Genomic DNA, 19649 nt, shown 5'->3' with positions numbered 1-19649 from the left:
CATTGTCAGAGAGACAGGTGGACCATTAAAGCACCCAAACTCTTCTGTGCTTTGACTGGAGACATTGGAGCTGATCTAATCCGGTAAATATTGCAATCATTTGCTTTCAGGAATACGACCCTCCCTCTCCGACACAGCACAAAATCTAGTAGGAAAAAAAAAGAAGAAAACGAAAAAGTGCATCCTTGCACGGGCACGGTCAGAGCCGTTCAGTCACAGTAACCTACTTCAGGAGTGCCGCACCACCGTGAGCATCCAAGTTGCATTTTCTCCTCTCACCCTAACTTGATTGTGCCGGAGAAATGATTTCAGCAGACGTCACTCATCTGCATAGGGAGTAAAATGCAACCATCCTGCATCAAGCTTCTCGCGCCCTGAAACTCACTGTACCCTCGCCGTGTGATTTTAAAGGACCTACAAATTGCGGCATAACCGAAACTACAAACATGGAAGGTACGGTTTGCATGTCGTGTCATGGCAAGAAAAAAATATATATATAAATTTGTATTCACAGATAGGAAAACACATCTGGCTTGCAAACTGTCCAAGATGGATGCAGCGCCGCTGTGCGCAGGGATGCACGGTGGAGCGGCAGCAGGTTGTCTTTAAACGCCCCATCATCCTCGCGGTTTTGCCTACATCTCTGCCTCCATGTTGTCAGTTAATTTTTTTCTCTCTCTCCACCTTTCTGCAGGAGGAGGATGTTACTAGCATCCGCCGTGGTGGTATGGGAATGGCTGAACGAGCACGGACGCTGGCGGCCCTACAGCCCGGCTGTCTGTCATCACATCGAGGCAGTCATCCGGAGCGACCCGCGGTGTGGTAGTGTTGTCCTCGGCCAGGTGGACTCTCGCCTCTCGCCCTACATCATCGACTTGCATTCCATGCACCAGTTCCGACAAGACACAGGTGAGACAGCAGAGAGAGAGACACACACACACACTCAGGGGCGGAGGTTGGAGCGGTGTATAGCCGGGCCTTAGGTGGAGGCCCTTTTTTCTTCTTCTGTTTTTTTGTTGTTGTGTATTGCTCATGTGTGTCTACTTTGTCTTTGTGAGCCCTGATGTTGATGCCCAGGTTGGGAGTGTTTTGTTTTTCTGCAAGCAATGACAATACCGTTCTGTTTTTCTTTTGTTTATTTAATGTGGATTCCCAAGTCGAGTCTCCCTATAGGTTACACCTTTTTTGTTGTTGTATTATGTGACATTTCATTGAAAGGTATGGGAGAGACGCTGTCTGTGATTCTGAACGGTGTCGGTGGTGAAGTGAGTCATACTGGTTGGGCTTGTGTGTGTGTGTGTTTGTGTGTGTGTGTGTGTGTGTGTGTGTGTGTGTGTGTGTGTGTGTGTGTGTGTGTGTGTGTGTGTGTGTGTGTGTTAGAAACCGACACAAAGGCCACAGTGGCAGCTGAAGTGTCCAGTCATAGCCAAGCACACCAAATTACTTCTTTCTTTCCATTTTCATTTCACTGTCATCAGCACCGCTGTCTTTTATGGCAGAATGTGGGCATAATAAATCATCTTTCACAAGTCAAAGCTTCACAAAAGGGAGGCAAGCAGAGCAGTAGGACAAAGCAGGGAGTTGTCAGTTGTCAGGCGTTTAACTTTGGCAGAGAACCCAACATTTCCCCTCTCTCTCGCTCGCTCTCTCTCTAAACATTGGCTGACAAAAGCCTTTGTGAAGTTTGTTTTCCAAACCCAGTAGAAGCTGAAATGGGGGAGGCAGGCAGGGTGCCCCAGTCTACATTGGAGACAGGGAGGAGGAGGAGGAGGAGGAGGAGAGAAAAGGGTGGGGAAGAATTTCAGGAGTCTGAGGTCATTGATAAAATGGGGTCGATGGGCTCATGAATGAACTCCCTTGTCTTGTTAAATGTCAAAGAATACTGTTCCAAATGACGTGTTATAGGAATTGTACATGATTGTTTTGTCTTATTTGAGATTATTGCTTTTTTTTCAGAGGGCATCAGAGATGGTTTGCTATATATGTTTGACTCTACATGTCTTTCAGATGCCTTTTATTGTTGTAAGTATATTCCGGGAAGATTTTGTGATCCCGGAATTGAATTCACCTCACACTTGTGGATTCAAGTTCACTCATCTTCCAGCAACCTTTGCGTTGCTTTTAAAGTTTGAGACACAGGATTGGACGCGTGAAGGCTTTACAGTATGGAGGCTCTGCAGAGTTTCTCTGGACACCCTGGGAAAGCAAACACAGCCAGCTTTGGGTCGGATCAAGGCTGCCAGCCAATCAGAATTCAGAACACCGTGTGCTGTTACCAGGGGCAACCTGTTTGCCCAAATTCTTAGCAAGCAAACACAGACATGTTGAATTTGTTCGGGTTGCAATCCACTTGTCGACAGTAAACAGTCTCGTACCTCCTATTTGGAACTACCTCTCGTCACCAAGCGAGAGGTAGTCCATCAGGTCTAGGGGCAAAGAATGACTTTATGGTGGCAGTGGAAGTCATGTAGAAATCTTCATTGAAACGGTCCAACGTCTTGTTAACAGAAATAGTCCAAATGTAATAGAGCTGTATTTCCAACAGCTGTTGCACCGTGTCAAAATACAAAAAAGTGCATTGTTCTTTTGCATTGTTCTGACCTCCTCATCCCTGCCTCAGGTACCCTTCGACCGGTACGACGTAGCTTCTACGACCCCACCTCAGCGCCAGGCCAGGGCTGGTTGTGGGAGTGGGAGAACGACGCTGGCAGTTGGACGGCGTACGACACGGAGGTGGGCATCGCCATCCAGGCAGCGCGCGATCGCCAGCAACCCTGGCTGGACCTGGCGCCGCTGGGTTTCTGCTACCTCATTGACTTCGAGAGCATGACCCAAATCAACGGGCAGACGCAGCGCTGCCGACGCATCCAGCGCCGCTCCGACCTGGCTTACCCGCTGGTGTCCGGGCCCCTGCCCAAATCCCACCACGCGTGGGGGCCCATGTCCATGCCCAGCCATGGAGGACTGCTCGGCGTGGACGTGTCTGGGGTGGGCATGGGGATACGGATGAGCAGCGGCGGGACCGGAAACGGGAGCGCGTACCCCAGCGGGGCGCTCCCGGCCTCAGCCATCACTTCCTTGGGACAGCCCTGCGCCTGTCAGCAGTGTATGCTGGTGCTGAGTGTCAAAGCGGGCGCCATGTCCGCTCACACTTTGGGTCGGAGGCCGCCACAGACCAAGCCACCTAGTCCCAAAATCAGCAGTTACCCCATTCCAGGGGGGTCGTACTCGCTGACCCTCCCTCGGCCTCCTTCCCTGTCTCGGTCATACTCCCCCCACAGGACGTCCATAGTTGGGGCGACAGGTGGCTTCAGTATTGGTGGCATGGGTGGCATGGGTGGTATGGGGGGCATGGGTGGTATGGGGGGCATGGGTGGCATGGGTGGTATGGGGGGCATGGGTGGTATGGGTGGTGCAGGAGGCGGCGGTTTCATCGGCGGTGGCGGCGTCGGCAGCGCCGGCTTCGGTTACGGAGCGGGCTTCCCCCACTCGCTGTCCCTCCTGAGCTCAGCCACCGGCGCCCTCTCCATCTCCTCCACCCGGCCCCCTCCGCCGCCTCTCCCGCCCCCTCCGCCGCCGCCCACTCCCGCCACCACCGCCCTCTCGTCCGCTGCCACCTCCCCGCCTCACCCATCCACGTCGGCCTCCCTCTCTGTCGCCGGGTCCGCCCCCGCGGCGCCCGCCCCGGGCCCGCCTCTCATCTCCACGGCCGCCTCCACCTGCACGCCGTCGCCTTCGGCCCGCGTCCTGGGTCCAGTGTCTTTGTCTGGCGCTGCTGCATGCGCCGCCCCTCTGCCGCCCCGGTCCAGCCTGGCGGGGCTGAGCCGACCTGCGCTGCAGCGCATAGCCATGGCTCAGTCGCGTGCCCTTATTGCCTCTGGGTGAGTACACAACCGACTACTGTATGTATACGATATACATATACACACACATGTATAAGGCAATACTGAATTAGACACATTATTAGTAATATTATCGTAGGAAAAGGGGGTCAAATGGCGATCTGGGCCGCTCGTATTGATGAAGCCTCGGAGAATTATCCCCCACCAGCAGCAGGCAGCTGTTTTCAGTGCAAAAGCTCTGAAAATCCACTCTGAACGACCTCCAGACGGTTAGTGACGAGCTGGCGAGCGTTTGTGACTGTCTGCCTACAAGTTCAGTATCAGAATATAAGAAGCTTTTCATGAACATACCAGCAAACAAATCAGAAAGAAAAGACGGTAAAATGAGTAAGACAAATGACATTATAACAAGCGTGTAAGCGGTGTGTCGGTTCGGGCGCCAGCTGGTTTTAATGGGCGCTTATTGTTTTAGGTTTGATGGGACAGCCCGACGACACCCTCACAGACACGACACCCCTTATCAATGTGCTGTTTATGAAACATACCCAGAAATGTAAGACAATCCAGACAGGGCTGTCTAATTAGTTTGAGGCGCTCATTACACCGACTGTCTGACATCAGCGCTCATTAGCATTCGGGAGCCTTTCATCTTCGTCCGTCGGGTATTCGGGCGCGTTCACGTCCAAGCAAGAGCGACGACGAGCATTCACGCTGAACGCGCCGAGCGAGTGCTTCACATTCCAGACGTTCGTCATGCCGCCGCTTAATGATGGATTTACTTTGCCAACACACACACACACACACACACACACACACACACATACATACACACGGATGTATACAGCACGTAGTTTGTGTATCGTTTTCACGCAAACAATTCGTGGCTCAGGGCCTCGAGAAATCTGAAAAGCTTGGAAAATGCTTTGTGTGTTTTTGTGTGTGTGTGTGTGTCAGCACTGGGGTTGGTAACCATAGCAACCAGTGTGGACCAGAGGCTTGTTTCATGAAGCAGGTTAGCGGAGATATCCGGATAACTTGGCTGTTTTAATACCTCACGTTTGAAACATGGGCTGGTTGTAAGATGACACGCTGCGGGTTTCACTGAGCAAAAACATCTGGAACCGGTGTGACATCTGGGATGTCCCCGTCGATAAGGGATGCTTGATATTTCCATCAGTGGTCTTCTTGTACGCGAGACTTCTCCTGGAGTTGGTGCACAACGCCGGCAACAAATTGGACGTGTTTTCAGACCTTCTTGTGGGCGTTTATTCTTAGTTTGTTGAGGATCTTCAGTCGACACACTGAGTTAAAGGTCTCGTGTGTTGGATTTGACCACACCACACAGCCTCACCAACATGGTGTGTGTGTGTGTGTGTGTGTGTGTGTGTGTGTGTGTGTGTGTGTGTGTGTGTGTGTGTGTGTGTGTGTGTGTGTGTGTGTGTGTGTGTGTGTGTGTGTAGTCACAGTCCTCTCTCGCTGGATTTGGCTATTAGTACTTTTTACAACTTGTATGACATAATAGTTTAAATATGTGTTTTTCATGTGTGTGTGTAGTGTGTAGTCAAGTGACAGTGAAGTGATTTATCTACAAAAAAAGATCTAGTTATTGAAAGTAAGTATTTTTGGCCCAATGGCATCATGTGACGTGACGCAAGCTCATATTAATGCCCACCTCCTCCCAGAAAAGCATGTTGTTATTTCTGTTTATATAACGTTGTTATATGAGTTTTGTGAGAACACAAGGCGTTTCAAAGCCCATATGCAGCTTAGGAAATAGAGGTATGAATCTTTTTTCTAGAAATTAGACTTTCAAAATTGAAACAAATATTTATAGATTATGAAATTCTTTTCTGAAAGAGTACTTTTTTTTTAATTCTTCTTTTTTTATCCACATCAGACACAAATAGTGATTCAAAGCAGACTATTTGTACCGTATATGTCCTCAAACATGTCGAGAGGCCCAACAGTCAAAGCATGGTTGGTAATGAATGGAACAAATCACAGTATCCAGGTGTCATAGCCAGCGGCCGCTGATTAGCAAGACATCTGTGGTCGGGGCTGTAAAGAGGTTACGAGAAGACTCGTGGACCAAGAGCGCTGCTGTTCCTTCATCATTTTATCCTTCCTGTCAGTTTTGCAGCTGGTTCTCTCTCAGCGCCTTGTTATGAGCATCCCACAAATGCTAGAATCCCAATTATAGCCTTTCTTTTTATACCAATATCAGACGGTGACGTTTCCGGAGTGCTCTAGATTTCACCCGGTATGCAGTTGCCTCGACTGTGAGCAAGAAATTAATTTAAACGCATGCACGTTGGCAGATCTGCACGGAGCTACTTGTACGGTGACTATACGAAAAAACACCGAAAAAAAACAAGACCACATGCTGAGGCGAATGTCCTGCGTGAGCAAACCCAACATTGCCCCAACAGAGACCCCCAACCCTCAGAATCCTCGCATTAGCCAGCCAGCTAAGCCTCAGATTAATACTAAACACCACGGGTTTCATATTCCCGCTCCAGTAATCTGTATTTTGTGGCGGGTGAGCTGTATGTTGAACCCATTCTTTCAACCTATCGGCTGAGAGCACCTGCTGCTGCTAGAAGAGCCGACGTCACAGATCAAGAGATCCCGTTAGCACCCCCCCCCTCCCTCGATGTTCGCTCTTCTCCCTCTATTTGCTCCCGACGCCACTTCGAGCTCCTGCTGTCATCGTCTTATTGCTTCATCCCCAAATTCACAACTACCACCACATGCCTACTCGAGCAGAGGAAGGGGGAACCGACCCATACGTAGAGCTCAAACATTTAAGTACACGGAGCTAATGAGGCTCACGTTTATGTCTTGAGTAAATGAATGAAGAAAACAATTGACCCTTTTGAAGCATTGCCTTCATCAGCTGACGTAAGGTTCTCATCTAGTGTTAGCTGATATTGAACTCACATTTTGTCCGGGGCAAAACTCAGTGGACACGCCTGCTGTAGCAGGAGCGAGCACAGAAGATTGTTCTGTCTTTATATTCCTCCGAATCAATCGCCCCCAGCGTTATCTTAAGCCACCGCTTATCTTCCAGCTGCTCAATGGTCATCTTTGTTCACCAGCTAGTTTCTAACTGTCTGCAGTTTGGTGTGTCTGGGGTTTTTTTTTTTTACTGTCAGAGTCAACCGAGTCGAGGGCCAAAAAAATTTAAACAGTGAGCTAAAAGACATTCAAAGACCCTTTCACATGACGTATCCCCTTTGCTGGTTAAGATAAGGTCAGAGGAGCAAAAGGATGTAAAAACTTTCGAGGGAACGGTTTTATTTTTAAAAACAGAGTGCCGTTTATTTGATGTATATTATTCCCATTGCATAAATCAAAAGGAGAAATGAAATGACAACAATAAAAGCTAAATAATAATACATATTAAGACACGAAAAAAGAAACCCCAGACACTTGAAAGAAAAATAATAACAACAAATGAATAAATATAGGGTGGAAGGTGGGCTCACTTTGTGGGTAAAAAGAATGAATAAAATACATAAAAGAGAAATATCTCCACTTGGAGTCGAGGAGTAAAGAGAAACACTCAGAACACAGATCACAGTGAGTTCAGAGGGCAACGTCAATGGATAGCGCCGCGTGAAGCCGACGCGGTGGCACTTCGTTGGTGCATCATTGCGTCGTATGTGTGCTCGTGTCCGTTGGCCTTATGGCGGCCTGGCAGTGTGACGCGCTAACTGACGGGTAATCCCTCCTGTGACGGAGCGCCGGCCCAGAGTTTCAGTCAACAGATGGAAACAGGTGGATTATCCCTATAAAAGGAGGGAGGGAGACCCGACAGCCGCACACACAAACAAACAGAGAAAGAGGGAGAGGGAGAGGGAGAGGCGGACAAGTACCGGAGGAAGTCAGACACAGCGAGGAGTAGAAAGTGTTGCTGGAAAGTCTCCAGTTGGTCAAAAATGACTATTATCAGACTTGGCGCGCCGTAAGTACACACCTCTAACTGGATAGTAATAGTGACAGCTGTCATGCGTTTCGTGTGTGTGTGTTTTGCCTGTAAATGAGCAGCGATACAGTACGGCAGTGGTGAAGCATGGGTTGATATTGAATTCAAACTCGTAGCATTCAAAACAAGCATGTTGAGAACGGGCAGAATGTCTGGAGAACCGCTCATACAAACAACTTCACACTCGACACTGCGCTCTCTTGGGTCCTCAGCCAGGCTACTTCTACATCTATTATTATTATACATCGTTATTCATTCAACGATCCAGCATCATGTTAGATTTGAAAGCTCCATTTTACCCAGACATTAGGTAAATTTAAGTGCATTGTGCTGATAATGCCTCTTTTATCACTCTTCCCTTAAAGGAAACAATTGAATGCAGGACTTTTACTGTGTGGTATTATTAGTATTGTCAGTATTTGTTATTAAAACGGCCGTTGCATTTTTGCATATTTCAGTGAACCCACGGTGTACAGAGTCTGCTGCGCGCTGCAGACGACTTGCGCAAGTCCGCAGACCCCCTGAAGCTCCGCCCCTTCTGCCGCACAGAGCTGTGTCCTTGTTTATTCAAGGTTTATTCACATTGAACGTGTTGCGTATCCAAACTGCACCAACTTTGATAAAGCAATCCACTGGATCCCCAGCAATAGCAACACACCCGCTGAGTGTGAAGTAGATCGGATGAGCGGTTCTTGAGATATGCTAAAAACACAGACAGGCAGACAGAGACTCCTCCGGTTAGATAACAGTTCCTTTACTGCGGTCGGAAATACATATTCTGCTCTTTAGAAAAACATGGATTGTACTGACTAATCTCTGTATTAAAATGAAAGCTGCTTTGATTTCATTCGATCTTGAAAAATAGCGAATAGTAAAATAACGAATTCGCCACGTGCCCATCTTTGATAATGCAGTACACACGATCCTAATCTTAAGCCTTACATAGCGGGAAGTCCTACCTGGTAATTATAGGACAGTAAGCCAAGTCGTGACGAGCAGCATCTGTTTGTTTCGCTACACATGACTCAGCGAAAGCTCCTTAGCCCTCTGACGCCGAGTGAACCGGAAGCTAGGATATACTCTGGGTCATTCCACCTGTTTACCTGTGACTCACACCGAGGCCTCCAATCTAGGCCGAGGCGGCTCGGGACAGTTGCATGTCTGCTTCTTGTGTGTCCTCAATCAGCAGATTAATGCGGTTGTTTTCCTGTTTTTCAGAGTGCCAACTGTTCCAGTCAAGAACCTGAATGGATCGAGCCCTGTACATCCTGCGCTGGCAGGTAAATTAATTGAGACAACCATTTGTTTTCCTCCCCCATTCTATTTAAATCCATCAAAAGGGCTTTCTTAAAAATAGGTCTGTTTCAAAACTTTAGATATCTTTCTTCATCTGGCTCTTTAAATAGATTCCCTGCCCTGCAGACACCACAGTTAATGACATTTAGACCCAAATTTAAAAAGTAAATCTCCTGACTAGCCCTCTAGATTACAGTTAATAGAGAATTCCCTGGATAAAGAGCTCACCACGCTCTGACTAAACCCCAAATACAGTGTCTCACCTTCCCCCTCTGCTGGCTGCTTGCAGGCATTACAGGCATCCTGATGAGCGCAGCTGGACTCCCTGTCTGCCTGACCCGCCCTCCCAAGCTGGTGCTTCATCCTCCGCCGGTCAGCAAGAGTGACATCAAGCCCATACCCGGTCTGGGCCACTGCTGTCGCAAAACCACGAAGAAACAGGCCCGTAAAGGTGCGTTTGACGATAAAACCAGCTCGTGCGTTGGCTTTGTCACCCGCGTGCAGTCACAGCCTATCACGTGCATTCTGGTCATGAATGGATCGTCTTATGTCGTGTTTCCGTCTCGTAGGGAAGACCCCTGAGGAGGTGGTGAAGCGGTACCTTCAGAAAGTCCGCAATCCTCCAGAGGAGGTGAGTTCTCCTTTCCTGATGGGTTTTGTTTCATCCATTTGGAAATACCTGGTTTTAACTCGTACTTGTCTTGCCGTCTCAGGACTGCACCATCTGCATGGAGGCCCTGGCCGGGCCATCGGGCTACAAAGGCCCCGGCGTGGGGGGCATCTCCCGGGCCGAGTCCGTGGGCCGCCTCGCACAGTGTGGCCACCAGTACCACCTCCAATGCCTCGTCGCTATGTACAACAACGGCAACAAGGACGGCAGCCTGCAGTGTCCCACCTGCAAGACCATCTACGGAGTCAAGACCGGCAACCAGCCCCCGGGCAAGATGGAGTACCACGTCATCCCCCACTCGCTACCGGGCCACCCAGACTGCAAAACCATCCGTATCATTTATAACATCCCTCCTGGCATCCAGGTAAAGTCCTGCCCGAGCTTTGCGTCTAAATGACGACAACAGGAAGCGTTATTGGATTTTGCTTTAAATGACTTTTGCTCTCGCTGTTCAGGGCCCAGAGCACCCGAATCCAGGCAAACCCTTCACTGCCCGCGGGTTCCCCAGACACTGTTACCTCCCTGACAGCGAGAAGGGACGCAAGGTAACCTCTTCTCAGCGGTTTAACTTCCTGGTTTTGTTTAAGTCATTGTGACGGGATTCTGTGACAAAAACGTCGTCTTTTCTTTTTCTTTTTGTCTTTTCGTCTCTCCCTTCCAGGTTCTGAGGCTTCTTCTGGTAGCGTGGGACCGCCGGCTCATTTTCTCCGTGGGTACGTCCAGCACCACCGGCGAGTCGGATACAGTCATCTGGAACGAGGTGCACCACAAGACAGAGTTCGGCTCCAACCTGACGGGCCACGGCTACCCCGACCCGGGCCACTTGGACAACGTTCTGGAGGAGCTCAAGGCTCAGGGCATCACCGAGGAGGAGTGCCTGCCCAGAGACTGAACAGACGCGTTGCAAAAACGCTGCCGACGCGACGAGAAACACGCCATCCTGGAACGGAATCCACCGCCGGACAGACAGATGATTTTCAAAGTCTGCGGAAAAAAATGTAAAAAACAAAACAAAAACAACAGAGAGAACTTTTACCAAGCGAGATGGACAACCACTTCAAAAAGCAAAACTCTTGACGGCAACGTTGGAGGAAGCGTTTCAGCAGAATTTGCTGGGAATAAAATGTCTCTCATGACTGCATGGGTCAGTTACGATACATGGGAAGACTCTTTTTTTTTTTCTCCCAATGCAGTAACAGTGAAGAACAAAGATGTTATTCAGTGAGACATTTGAGACCACTGTGCACATACAAGTCAGTGTTAGTTTAAAAAAAAAAACACACAAAAAAAACAACGACAACTGTCATTTATACTGTGAGACTTCATTTCAAGAATGTAACTAAGTGAATTTTGCTGAATTGATCAAGTGTTTACCACGACTACTACTCCTGCTGCTGCTATGTGGAACTGAAAGGAGGTTGAACTGGAAGGAGGGAAGGTCTGTACGTTGTTTCAAGTGTTTCAAGTCCACAGGCAGAAGAAACTTGTCATTGCAGATAAATATTTCAAATGTATAACTGGATATCTGAGCATGAATATTTGCTGACCTCTAGTGGTACTTTTCCAGAACTACATTCCTGTTTAGGTTTGATTTATATTTTATTGTATTGTTGTATATTATGAATACTTGATATATGATATTGTTTCCATTCTATCATGTTTTTTTTATATATTTTAATTAGACATTTTGTTTTATATGGTGTGTTTCTTTGCATTGTTTTCAGGTGTGGGGTGAAGTTTAGATAAGCTGCTGGTGTACCACAGTTTGCCTGACACTTTATATGCCATATACCAGCCCCCTTTCTTTAACAAAAATCTTTTTTTTTCAGTATTTTGTATTAGATTAGTTCACAAACTGACATTCCTTAATTGTTCTGCCCTCAGAGCATGGGTGCATTTAATAGCTTTCTATGTCTTCTTGTATCTGCGGTAATGTTAAGAACGGATAGAGGAAAGGCGACTATGGATTACACCATTCCCCCTAGGAGAAGTAAATTCCCAAAAAGCTAGGATTGGACCTCCTGCCTGAGCTCAGACTTGCACAGAGCTTTCTACTTAGTATCAAAATGAACCGGACAGCTTGTATCTACTGTATTATTGTGTAGGACACACACACACCAGCCTCAAATGCTCTACTCACACTCCAAAATGTGCTCATCAGTTGTTTTCATCATGTGTAGTTTTTGCCATGAGCAGGTGCAGAAGACTATCTCTTGTTGTGGATCCAGCTTTGGCCAAAGTGGTCCAGTTAGTGTGCATTCGGTCCACTGTGGACCCGTTTAATATGAGGTACAATAGATGAGATGTACAACAGTATGTGTTGACATACTAATGTAGGCCAACATTAAAAGCATTTATACTTTATGATACTTACTGTATGCACTGTACTGTATGTATGTGTTTTATGTGCACAAATTTGCATTAAACGTTTTTCTAAGGTTCAAAGAGATAACAGAACTTTACTCTGGTCCTTCATTTTAGTTAAGGTCTCTTCGTTAAGGGTTAATTCAGCCCACATATGAGCTTTCATTACTTTAAATGTTTGCTGTGCAACACCCAAAGTCTTAATTCAGCATCAAACAACAGTTTGAAATATAAGATATAAGGGAAAATGCCGACCCGAGCAGATAAGTCCCTTGTGCTTTGCGTGTGTTGTACTCTGAGTTTCTCTCTGCTTTGTTGACGTAGCCGGCCGGCCGGCCTTCATGCCTTTTATTTGTGCGCGTGCCTCACAGGTTAGCTCATAGTTGACTGCACTGTCATCCGTTTAACCCCCACCATGTGAAGGACATAGATATGCTCTGTAATTAAAAGTTAACACCTTTGAAGTAGGACTTTGTAACTTCTTTGAAAACAGCAGACGCTGTGGCTAACTGTAAACGAAAGAAAAATTAACTTTGTATTGCCCAAAACCACAACATTTGCCTCAGGGGGCTTTACAATCTGCACACATACGACATCCTCTGTCTCAGGACCTGGAAAAAACTCCCCCAAAACCTTAGGGGGACTAACAGAGGAGGATCCCTCTCCCATAAAGTACAGAAATACAATATGTGCTATGTGTACAGAATGAACACCTTAGCAGAGTTATAACACATTCAATGCATGTGACAGAAATGATTCATGTGAGTAGTAGTAGGCATGAGGAAAGTAGCAGTGGATGCAGTAGAATACACATTATGATAATAGCAGGAATGTATTGACAATGATTCACAGCGATAGAACTAATAATATTAATAATAACAGTAGCTTGGTGTCCGGCAGGAGCACAATCCTCCAACCTGTGAAGGTGAGAAAGCACAGAGACTCTGGGGGAGGAATAAAGTTATGTGCTTTGATGGGACATGAATTCATTTAGAAGGAAATAGAGAAGAGGAGAGAGGTGCTCAGTGTATCCTAAAAGAAAGTCTTAAGTCTACTCTTAAATGTGATGAATACAAATTAATACTGAATGGTAAAGCTTTGTGTCAGTAACTTTTCTTTTGTATGAGGACGAATGGTTTATTTTTTTTCTCTCAGAAGATTTCTGAGCCCGTGAACGTTACGTCACATCTCTCTGTGGCAAAAAAAAAAAAGGGAGCTGCTGAATTTTTAGCATGAACAGGTATGTTTGACTTGTATCAACATTTTGGAAAGAAAAGCCAGAATGTTTGTCCCAGAGATGTATCATGATTCTTGCACTGCAGTTTAATGGTGAAGTTTCTTTTTAACATGTCATCCGATGGATTTAGCATTTGCAGTTTTTTAAATAAATGTCTGTTCTGCAACTCTCCACTGTTGAAGTTCCTGTAAAGCCAACTGTAACTAAAATTGATGTCCTTATTGAAATACTTGTGAAAAGAGTAAACGTGTTGTACTGCAGAAACCTATGCAGTACAAAATGCATGCAACTTCAATATATTGTACAGTATTGTGAAGTGGGACTATCAAATCCGTTTTTAATTCATCATCCACTCTGAAATAATCTATTTAAACTGCTTTGCCGTTTAAACACCATACCGCATTTCCTTTCTTTGTTATAAAGACAGTTATGATACATTTTCTGCCATTGTAAGCAAGATGAGTAAAAATCTGAGAAAAAAAAATTCCTGGAAATGACTGTAGATCCTGTTAGTCTTGGGATTTTATAGATGTGGGTCCATTACTTCAAGAAAAGAGCGGCGCATGACCAGTTTATCTATAGATTAGTCTGGCTCCTGGATTAGTAGTCTGGATTACTTCCACTTTAATGAATTAAAAAAATGTACGGAGATAATTAGACACAATTATAGTGGACCCCAGCAAGAGGATTTAGTCAGGATATTGAAACGGACAAGGGTTGGTGACTATTCACATTGTCCCGTGAAAAAAAACACCCACCCTGTTAATTCTGAGGCAACAATCACAACCTTGCAAAGGGAGTATTTTACCGCCACGGAGTCAGAAAGCAATACATATAAACCCATATCCAAAAAGGCTCATTCAGTTTTTAAGAGACATCTTTTTTATCTGCACATCGGTAAAAAAAAAACACCGGTGGAAAAACAAACACACACAAAAAAAACCTTTCACATCAACTTTCGTTTGACCTTCCATTTCTGTGACCGCAGAGATTAAGGTTTGTTTTATGTGACAGATGTGATGGATTGGGCAAAGATGCACATTTGTGGCTTAAAAACGCACCGGCCGCCTGTCAGGTTACGGAGGAGCAGATGGGTTAAATGACTAATCAGGCTAGAACTTAGTTAAGCCGCACTGACAGCAACTAGTGGCTCTAATAAAGATGAAGTGAGGGTGGGCTTGTGTGTTAGTGCTGCACCATCCCCTGCACTTTTTTGGGTATGAAAACTAAATATGGAGAGACAAAGAAAATGGCAAAATGCTGCAGGGGGAGAGAGTGGTTTGAGGTCCGTGCAGTGTGGCTTTGATGCATAAATATTCGTGAAGGAAGGATAGGAACAAAGAGGGAGGAAGAGAGGAGGGGAGCCAGAGACAAGGGGAAATACATGCACATAATATGGTGGATTAGGGCGCTTGAGAGAGGGGGGAGGTTGGTGATCCGCCCCTTGCTGAGATCTGAATGGGGGTGGGGTCTCCAACTGGTCAGAGAAACCCCTCCTGCAGGGGTCCATTGTCTTCAACCCACGGCTATGAATAGAAAGCTGATTACAGATTACAGAGCAGTCAGCAATTTGTATTCCGTTGCAATGGTGCCAATGGTTCAACACCACATGTTGCCAGATACCTCCTCCCTCTTCCCCCCATTGTATTTCCATCTAAAGTGTTTCACAGTTTTTCAGCGAGCTGTTTTTTTTCTCCCTTCTTTCCATTTAGGTCTAAACCACAGACTAGAAGCGTCTTCCTCTTTTCTGCATCATGCCGGATAAAGCGAAACCTCTGTCGCCTGTCTCAAAACGACTTGTCTATTATTAAAAGCTTTTAAATGGAGCAGTGTGTTGGCTGCCGACCAAATCCAGTGCCCTGTTGCCAGGGAAACACATACCTTCGACTCTCCCTTTTTTTCCCCCCTCGTCCCCAGAGGCTCATATTTCAAAACTGTCGGCAATCTCATGCGCTCACACTGCTGCCTTTCAGCTAAAAGCTTTTTGTACTGCCAGTGGAGCAGAGTGGAGGGGAAAGGAGAGCGAATGGGAGTGGTTAGAGGAGAGGGAGGGAAAATGAAGTGCCCGGCCTCCCTCGGCGTTGCCAAGGCAACTTGATGTCACGATGACATCACGCACCACTAAAAGCTTTTAACCGGATTCCTCTCCCGCCTTAGGCCCCATTTTGAGTCCTCTTTCAGCTAGGCTAGGGGGAAGGGCACAGGCAGGACGGTGTGTGTGCCTGCATGCATCCCTCACTGCAGATTCAACACAGCTCTTAGCACAGTAAAAGACTTTCAAATACAACTACCAAAGATCCTGCCTCTGCACACACAGGCCAGGAGACACCATTTTTTTTCAAAAATGGCAACAGAGGACGGTTTCAGCTACCTCATGGCAGGTCACAGTGAGAAACACCGGCGGGCCCCGAACTGGACCGACGGCGAAATGAAAGCCCTCCTGTACGTGTGGGAGGACCACCACCACGAACTGAAGATGAGCAAGCGGAACGCCAAGGTTTACGAGAAGATGTCCCAGAGGTTTTACCAGCTGACCGGAGAGCAGCGCTTCAAAGAGGAGATCAAGATGAAAATCACCAACATGTCATTTCAATACAGGTAAGTGCAGCAGATCCAAATGGTCAATCCGAGGTATGACTGAAAACTTCAGCTGTTGCATGACTTTAAACAGCTATGTATGTATATTTTTTTTTTACCATCTTAACAGGCGACTTAAAACCGTAATTTGTGAAAGTGGAGAGGCACCGGACTGGCCGTATTTCAAAGCCATCGAGAAGATCCTCTCCAAGCCGCTGGAGAACGGGAGGGGGAACTCTTTGGAGTTTCAGGCCTCCGCTGCAGGGCCTTCCACTTCCTCCCAGTCTACAGACAACCTGGTGCCCCAGTCGGAGGAGGGGGTGATTGGATTCCTGCCAGAGTACACAGGCTCCTCAGATGAAATGGAGATCAAAGAAGAGCTGGACTCTTTGAGCTCTGACAGTGAGACGCCCACGCAGGGCTCCAGGTAACAGGAAGTAGTGATCAATATATATTTTTGAAGAAGAGAAAACCAAAAGCAACAGTCAAACTTAACGGCAAAAAACTCAAGATTATAGCTTTCAGCCGTATCGTGTCGTCTTCCTGAGCTGATGGAGTTGTCAGAGAGAGAAAGATATATTTATATGACATTATTTCAAATAATATGAAGTCTTAATAACTCCGTCTGCCGAGGGTAGACCAAAGGATGTGGCTGAAAGCCTCAGGAAGTAAGCAGAACTTGTGTGGGTAATGATTTTTGTAAAATGAAGATTTTAAGACTGAAGGTCAAGACTGAACTTGCAAACTCACAAGTAAACATGTTATTAGATACAACTTCTGTAGCCGCACCCTTAGAGAGCGGAGCGACGTAACTACATCAAAAAGTTGAAGATGAGGAAAAAGGGGTTTTGAAGTTTTTGGGGATTTTACATCAAACAAAAAAACGACAACCACTGGAAAAATGTCAGGGAACATCTGCAGGGAAATACATGATTTAGAAATATCGATTTAAATGAAACATGATGTATTCCACTGATTCCCTGAACTGAATAAAACTATTTCCAAGTTCCTAAATATGTGATTTTAAAACAACTTAGCCACAAAGTCATGAACTCCCCGAAAGTAAAAAGCTGAGATTGCAGTGTCTGCTCCTCTGCTAAACTAGTCTAGTTACCTTTGAGGCAAAAGTAGTTCAACTGTTTTTATCCTCAATGATTTTACTGCTGGCTTATTTACATGGGCTAACTAACGATAACAATAATGATGGTAAAACCTTTACAGTGTGTCTGATCTAAACCAAAATTTGACTTAGTCACTGCATTCTGACTTTTATCTATGCCAATTTAATTAGTTTATTCCATATTTTTCATTCATTTTAAAGTACTCTTGGTTCTTAAGTTCTACATTTTCTGGCTTTTGTCGAGAGTTGCTGATTTAGATCGAGGGACTAACAATAAGCTCTTGCATTCAGAGGTTCTTACTACAAGACATTGTCTGCTCTGAAAGCTCCACTCTCTGTTCTCCAGCTCTCACCCGACTTCAGCCAGGAAAAGACATGCCAACAAGCACCTGTCCATGAAGAGAAAGAAACTGCGGTTGATGCAGGCCATGTTACAGCAACAAAAGAAGTCCAGCCGGGCCATAGAGGAGACGTGCAGGGAGGTCCGACGCGCCATGCACCAACAGAACCTCCTGCAGGTCCAGTGTCTGCAGCTGCAGGAACGTATGATGAACCTTCTTGAGAAGATGATCCAGCCTCCATCCGCCACGTCGGCATCGTGGGGTCAGAGTGGGGTCAAAGATTCAGTAAAGCCATGAAGTGTGAGGGTTCTGGTGCTGGGGGAGAGATTATGGTCTTGGCTCACTCGTAGCCTTGTTGAAGCAAGAATAAAGTATATTTATTTTTGATTTCAGGTCAATCTGAAAATGTTTAAGGTTTATGATGTTGCATATGTCAAAGTTTAGCTCTAATCAGAGCTGAGAGTTTCAAACTTATACCGTTATGATTTTTTAATTCGACCTGAATATCATTAATGAAATTGCTCATGCTAATAACCATAATGACCGGCACTTTAGCATCATAATGTATGTCAGGACCCAATGTGAGCTTTTATTGTAGGGATAGCTGTATCCGATATTCTGTCGTGATAATTTGTCAAGTACCCTATTAAATCACTGTGGGAACAACAGCGTTGCAAAAAAAAACATACTTATTTTGTCACTTTTCCACTGTGCCGGGATAATAAGTTGAAAAACGATGTGTAGCATTCTGAAGCCGAAGTTGAGGCAATAATTAATGGATTGTAAATGTTGTCAGCAAATCTCAACATGACTGGCTGCAGCCCACAGATATGTCTATTTTGTGACTCTTATTTAGCTGCAATAAAAAGAAATCTGACAATTTTTGAGTCCACTGACTCTTTCTTCTGTTCATATCCAGGAAATTCACACTGTACAATGTCGTGACAATACAGATTGGTTCTTTGCCTGCACTTTAATTGGACTAAGGACAAAAAAATAACATGCAGTTTAATCATTGAGCTTTTAGGATTCGATAAAGGCTAAATGGCAACAGAAACAGAAAACCCTTTTTATGTGATTTCTAGAAAATGCAAAAATGCCCTGTTTGTGTGTGCACTTCTATTAAATTAAACAACACACATTCTGCCATTATTTATCATCTTTCTTTTTTTTATACTTCAGAGTAATTATTGACATGTAAAATACACAGAAGGTACGGCCTGATAGAGTCAAAGTCCTTGCCTTTCAGCCTATTTTAAGAGGATTTGGAGAAACTGGGGATTACGTTAGCTCCATCGCACAATACACCAACTCCATGGAAGTCACTGCTTCATGAAAAAGAAAATGCAATACTGTTTGTTGAAGTCTTAGCTTTGATGGTGCTATTACCAAAAACTATAGAAATTAAACAATTGCTTCATGACAAATAACATCAAACCGTCTTTCTTGCAAATGTGTAGGCTGCTGCACATACATGCAATATAACCGTGTGACAGTTCAACTGTTGCTGCCCTTTGAACAGAGAGATATTGTTTACAGACAAGGAGCAGTCAACTGTTGCTGCACCTGTGTGGAAGAGGCGGTGGCAAACCACATGCACAGTGATTAAGAGACACTGCAGTAACAGAAAAATCATTTAGGTAAGACTTAAAATGTGTGTTTTTTAGAAATGTATATTGATAATTTATTAATGTTTGTGTGCATTTTTAAATGTGCACATAATGATAAAAGAGCTTACACTTGGCTTGAATCACACTATTTCCATATTTACGTGACGTTGTTTAATAATAATAATAAAAACTCTATGCTTTTAAAGGAGTTTTATCTGTCAAAGTAAAGACTGTCAACAGTCGTCACCGTCAGCCAATAGCGTCCCTCCAATCGTTTGAATATTGAACGTGACAGACATGGTGATTGGTTAGGAATGGAGGTCACGTGCTCCAGAGACGTTACGCTGTCATGGTTACAATGAAAGACGCTGTGTGAATGGTGCGAGCCAGGGCTCGCGCGCGCTGCCACATGGACTAAATACTCAACCACGGCAGCTTTGAACCATCAAAAGAAAGGACCTTTAAAGGGAAAATGTAAACTTTTCGACGTTGAGCAGCGTAAATGTAAATCCGTGGCAGCGTTTTGGATTTTTTCACTCCCGTAAAAGGTAATTAAAAAAGTTAGTTAGTGCTCGCGCAGCCTCGTTGTGGCGATAGCTTCGGA

At 45.5% G+C, this 19649-nt stretch overlaps 3 protein-coding genes across 5 annotated transcripts in view; all 3 read left to right on the top strand.

Moving 5' to 3' along the window:
- The first annotated feature begins 676 nt into the window (after nucleotides 1–676).
- Nucleotides 677–12232, top strand: dtx4a (deltex 4, E3 ubiquitin ligase a). Its single transcript, XM_068587930.1, has 9 exons — nucleotides 677–909; nucleotides 2621–3358; nucleotides 3419–3881; nucleotides 9049–9110; nucleotides 9416–9577; nucleotides 9696–9757; nucleotides 9840–10160; nucleotides 10252–10341; nucleotides 10458–12232. Exons 1-9 carry the CDS (start codon nucleotides 702–704, stop codon nucleotides 10686–10688), a joined length of 2337 nt encoding a protein of 778 aa, XP_068444031.1. The 5' UTR covers nucleotides 677–701; the 3' UTR covers nucleotides 10689–12232.
- A 3333-nt stretch (nucleotides 12233–15565) lies between these two features.
- msantd1 (Myb/SANT-like DNA-binding domain containing 1) lies at nucleotides 15566–18305 on the top strand. Its single transcript, XM_068588064.1, has 3 exons — nucleotides 15566–15995; nucleotides 16105–16401; nucleotides 17441–18305. Exons 1-3 carry the CDS (start codon nucleotides 15742–15744, stop codon nucleotides 17730–17732), a joined length of 843 nt encoding a protein of 280 aa, XP_068444165.1. The 5' UTR covers nucleotides 15566–15741; the 3' UTR covers nucleotides 17733–18305.
- A 1109-nt stretch (nucleotides 18306–19414) lies between these two features.
- Nucleotides 19415–19649, top strand: part of LOC137792009 (regulator of G-protein signaling 12-like) — a 33403-nt gene continuing 33168 nt past the window's right edge. For all 3 annotated transcript variants that reach the window (XM_068587346.1, XM_068587345.1, XM_068587344.1), the window contains exon 1: nucleotides 19415–19593. The gene's annotated coding sequence lies outside the window, so the exon portion shown is untranslated. The remainder of the gene's footprint in view (nucleotides 19594–19649) is intronic.

This window comes from Clinocottus analis, unplaced genomic scaffold (genome assembly GCF_023055335.1).
Source record: "Clinocottus analis isolate CAN_PGR_092001 unplaced genomic scaffold, fCliAna1.0.p SCAF_21, whole genome shotgun sequence".
Taxonomy (NCBI): domain Eukaryota; kingdom Metazoa; phylum Chordata; class Actinopteri; order Perciformes; family Cottidae; genus Clinocottus; species Clinocottus analis.
Note: the sequence above shows the minus strand (reverse complement) of the source record. Positions and strands in the feature narration are given on the sequence as shown.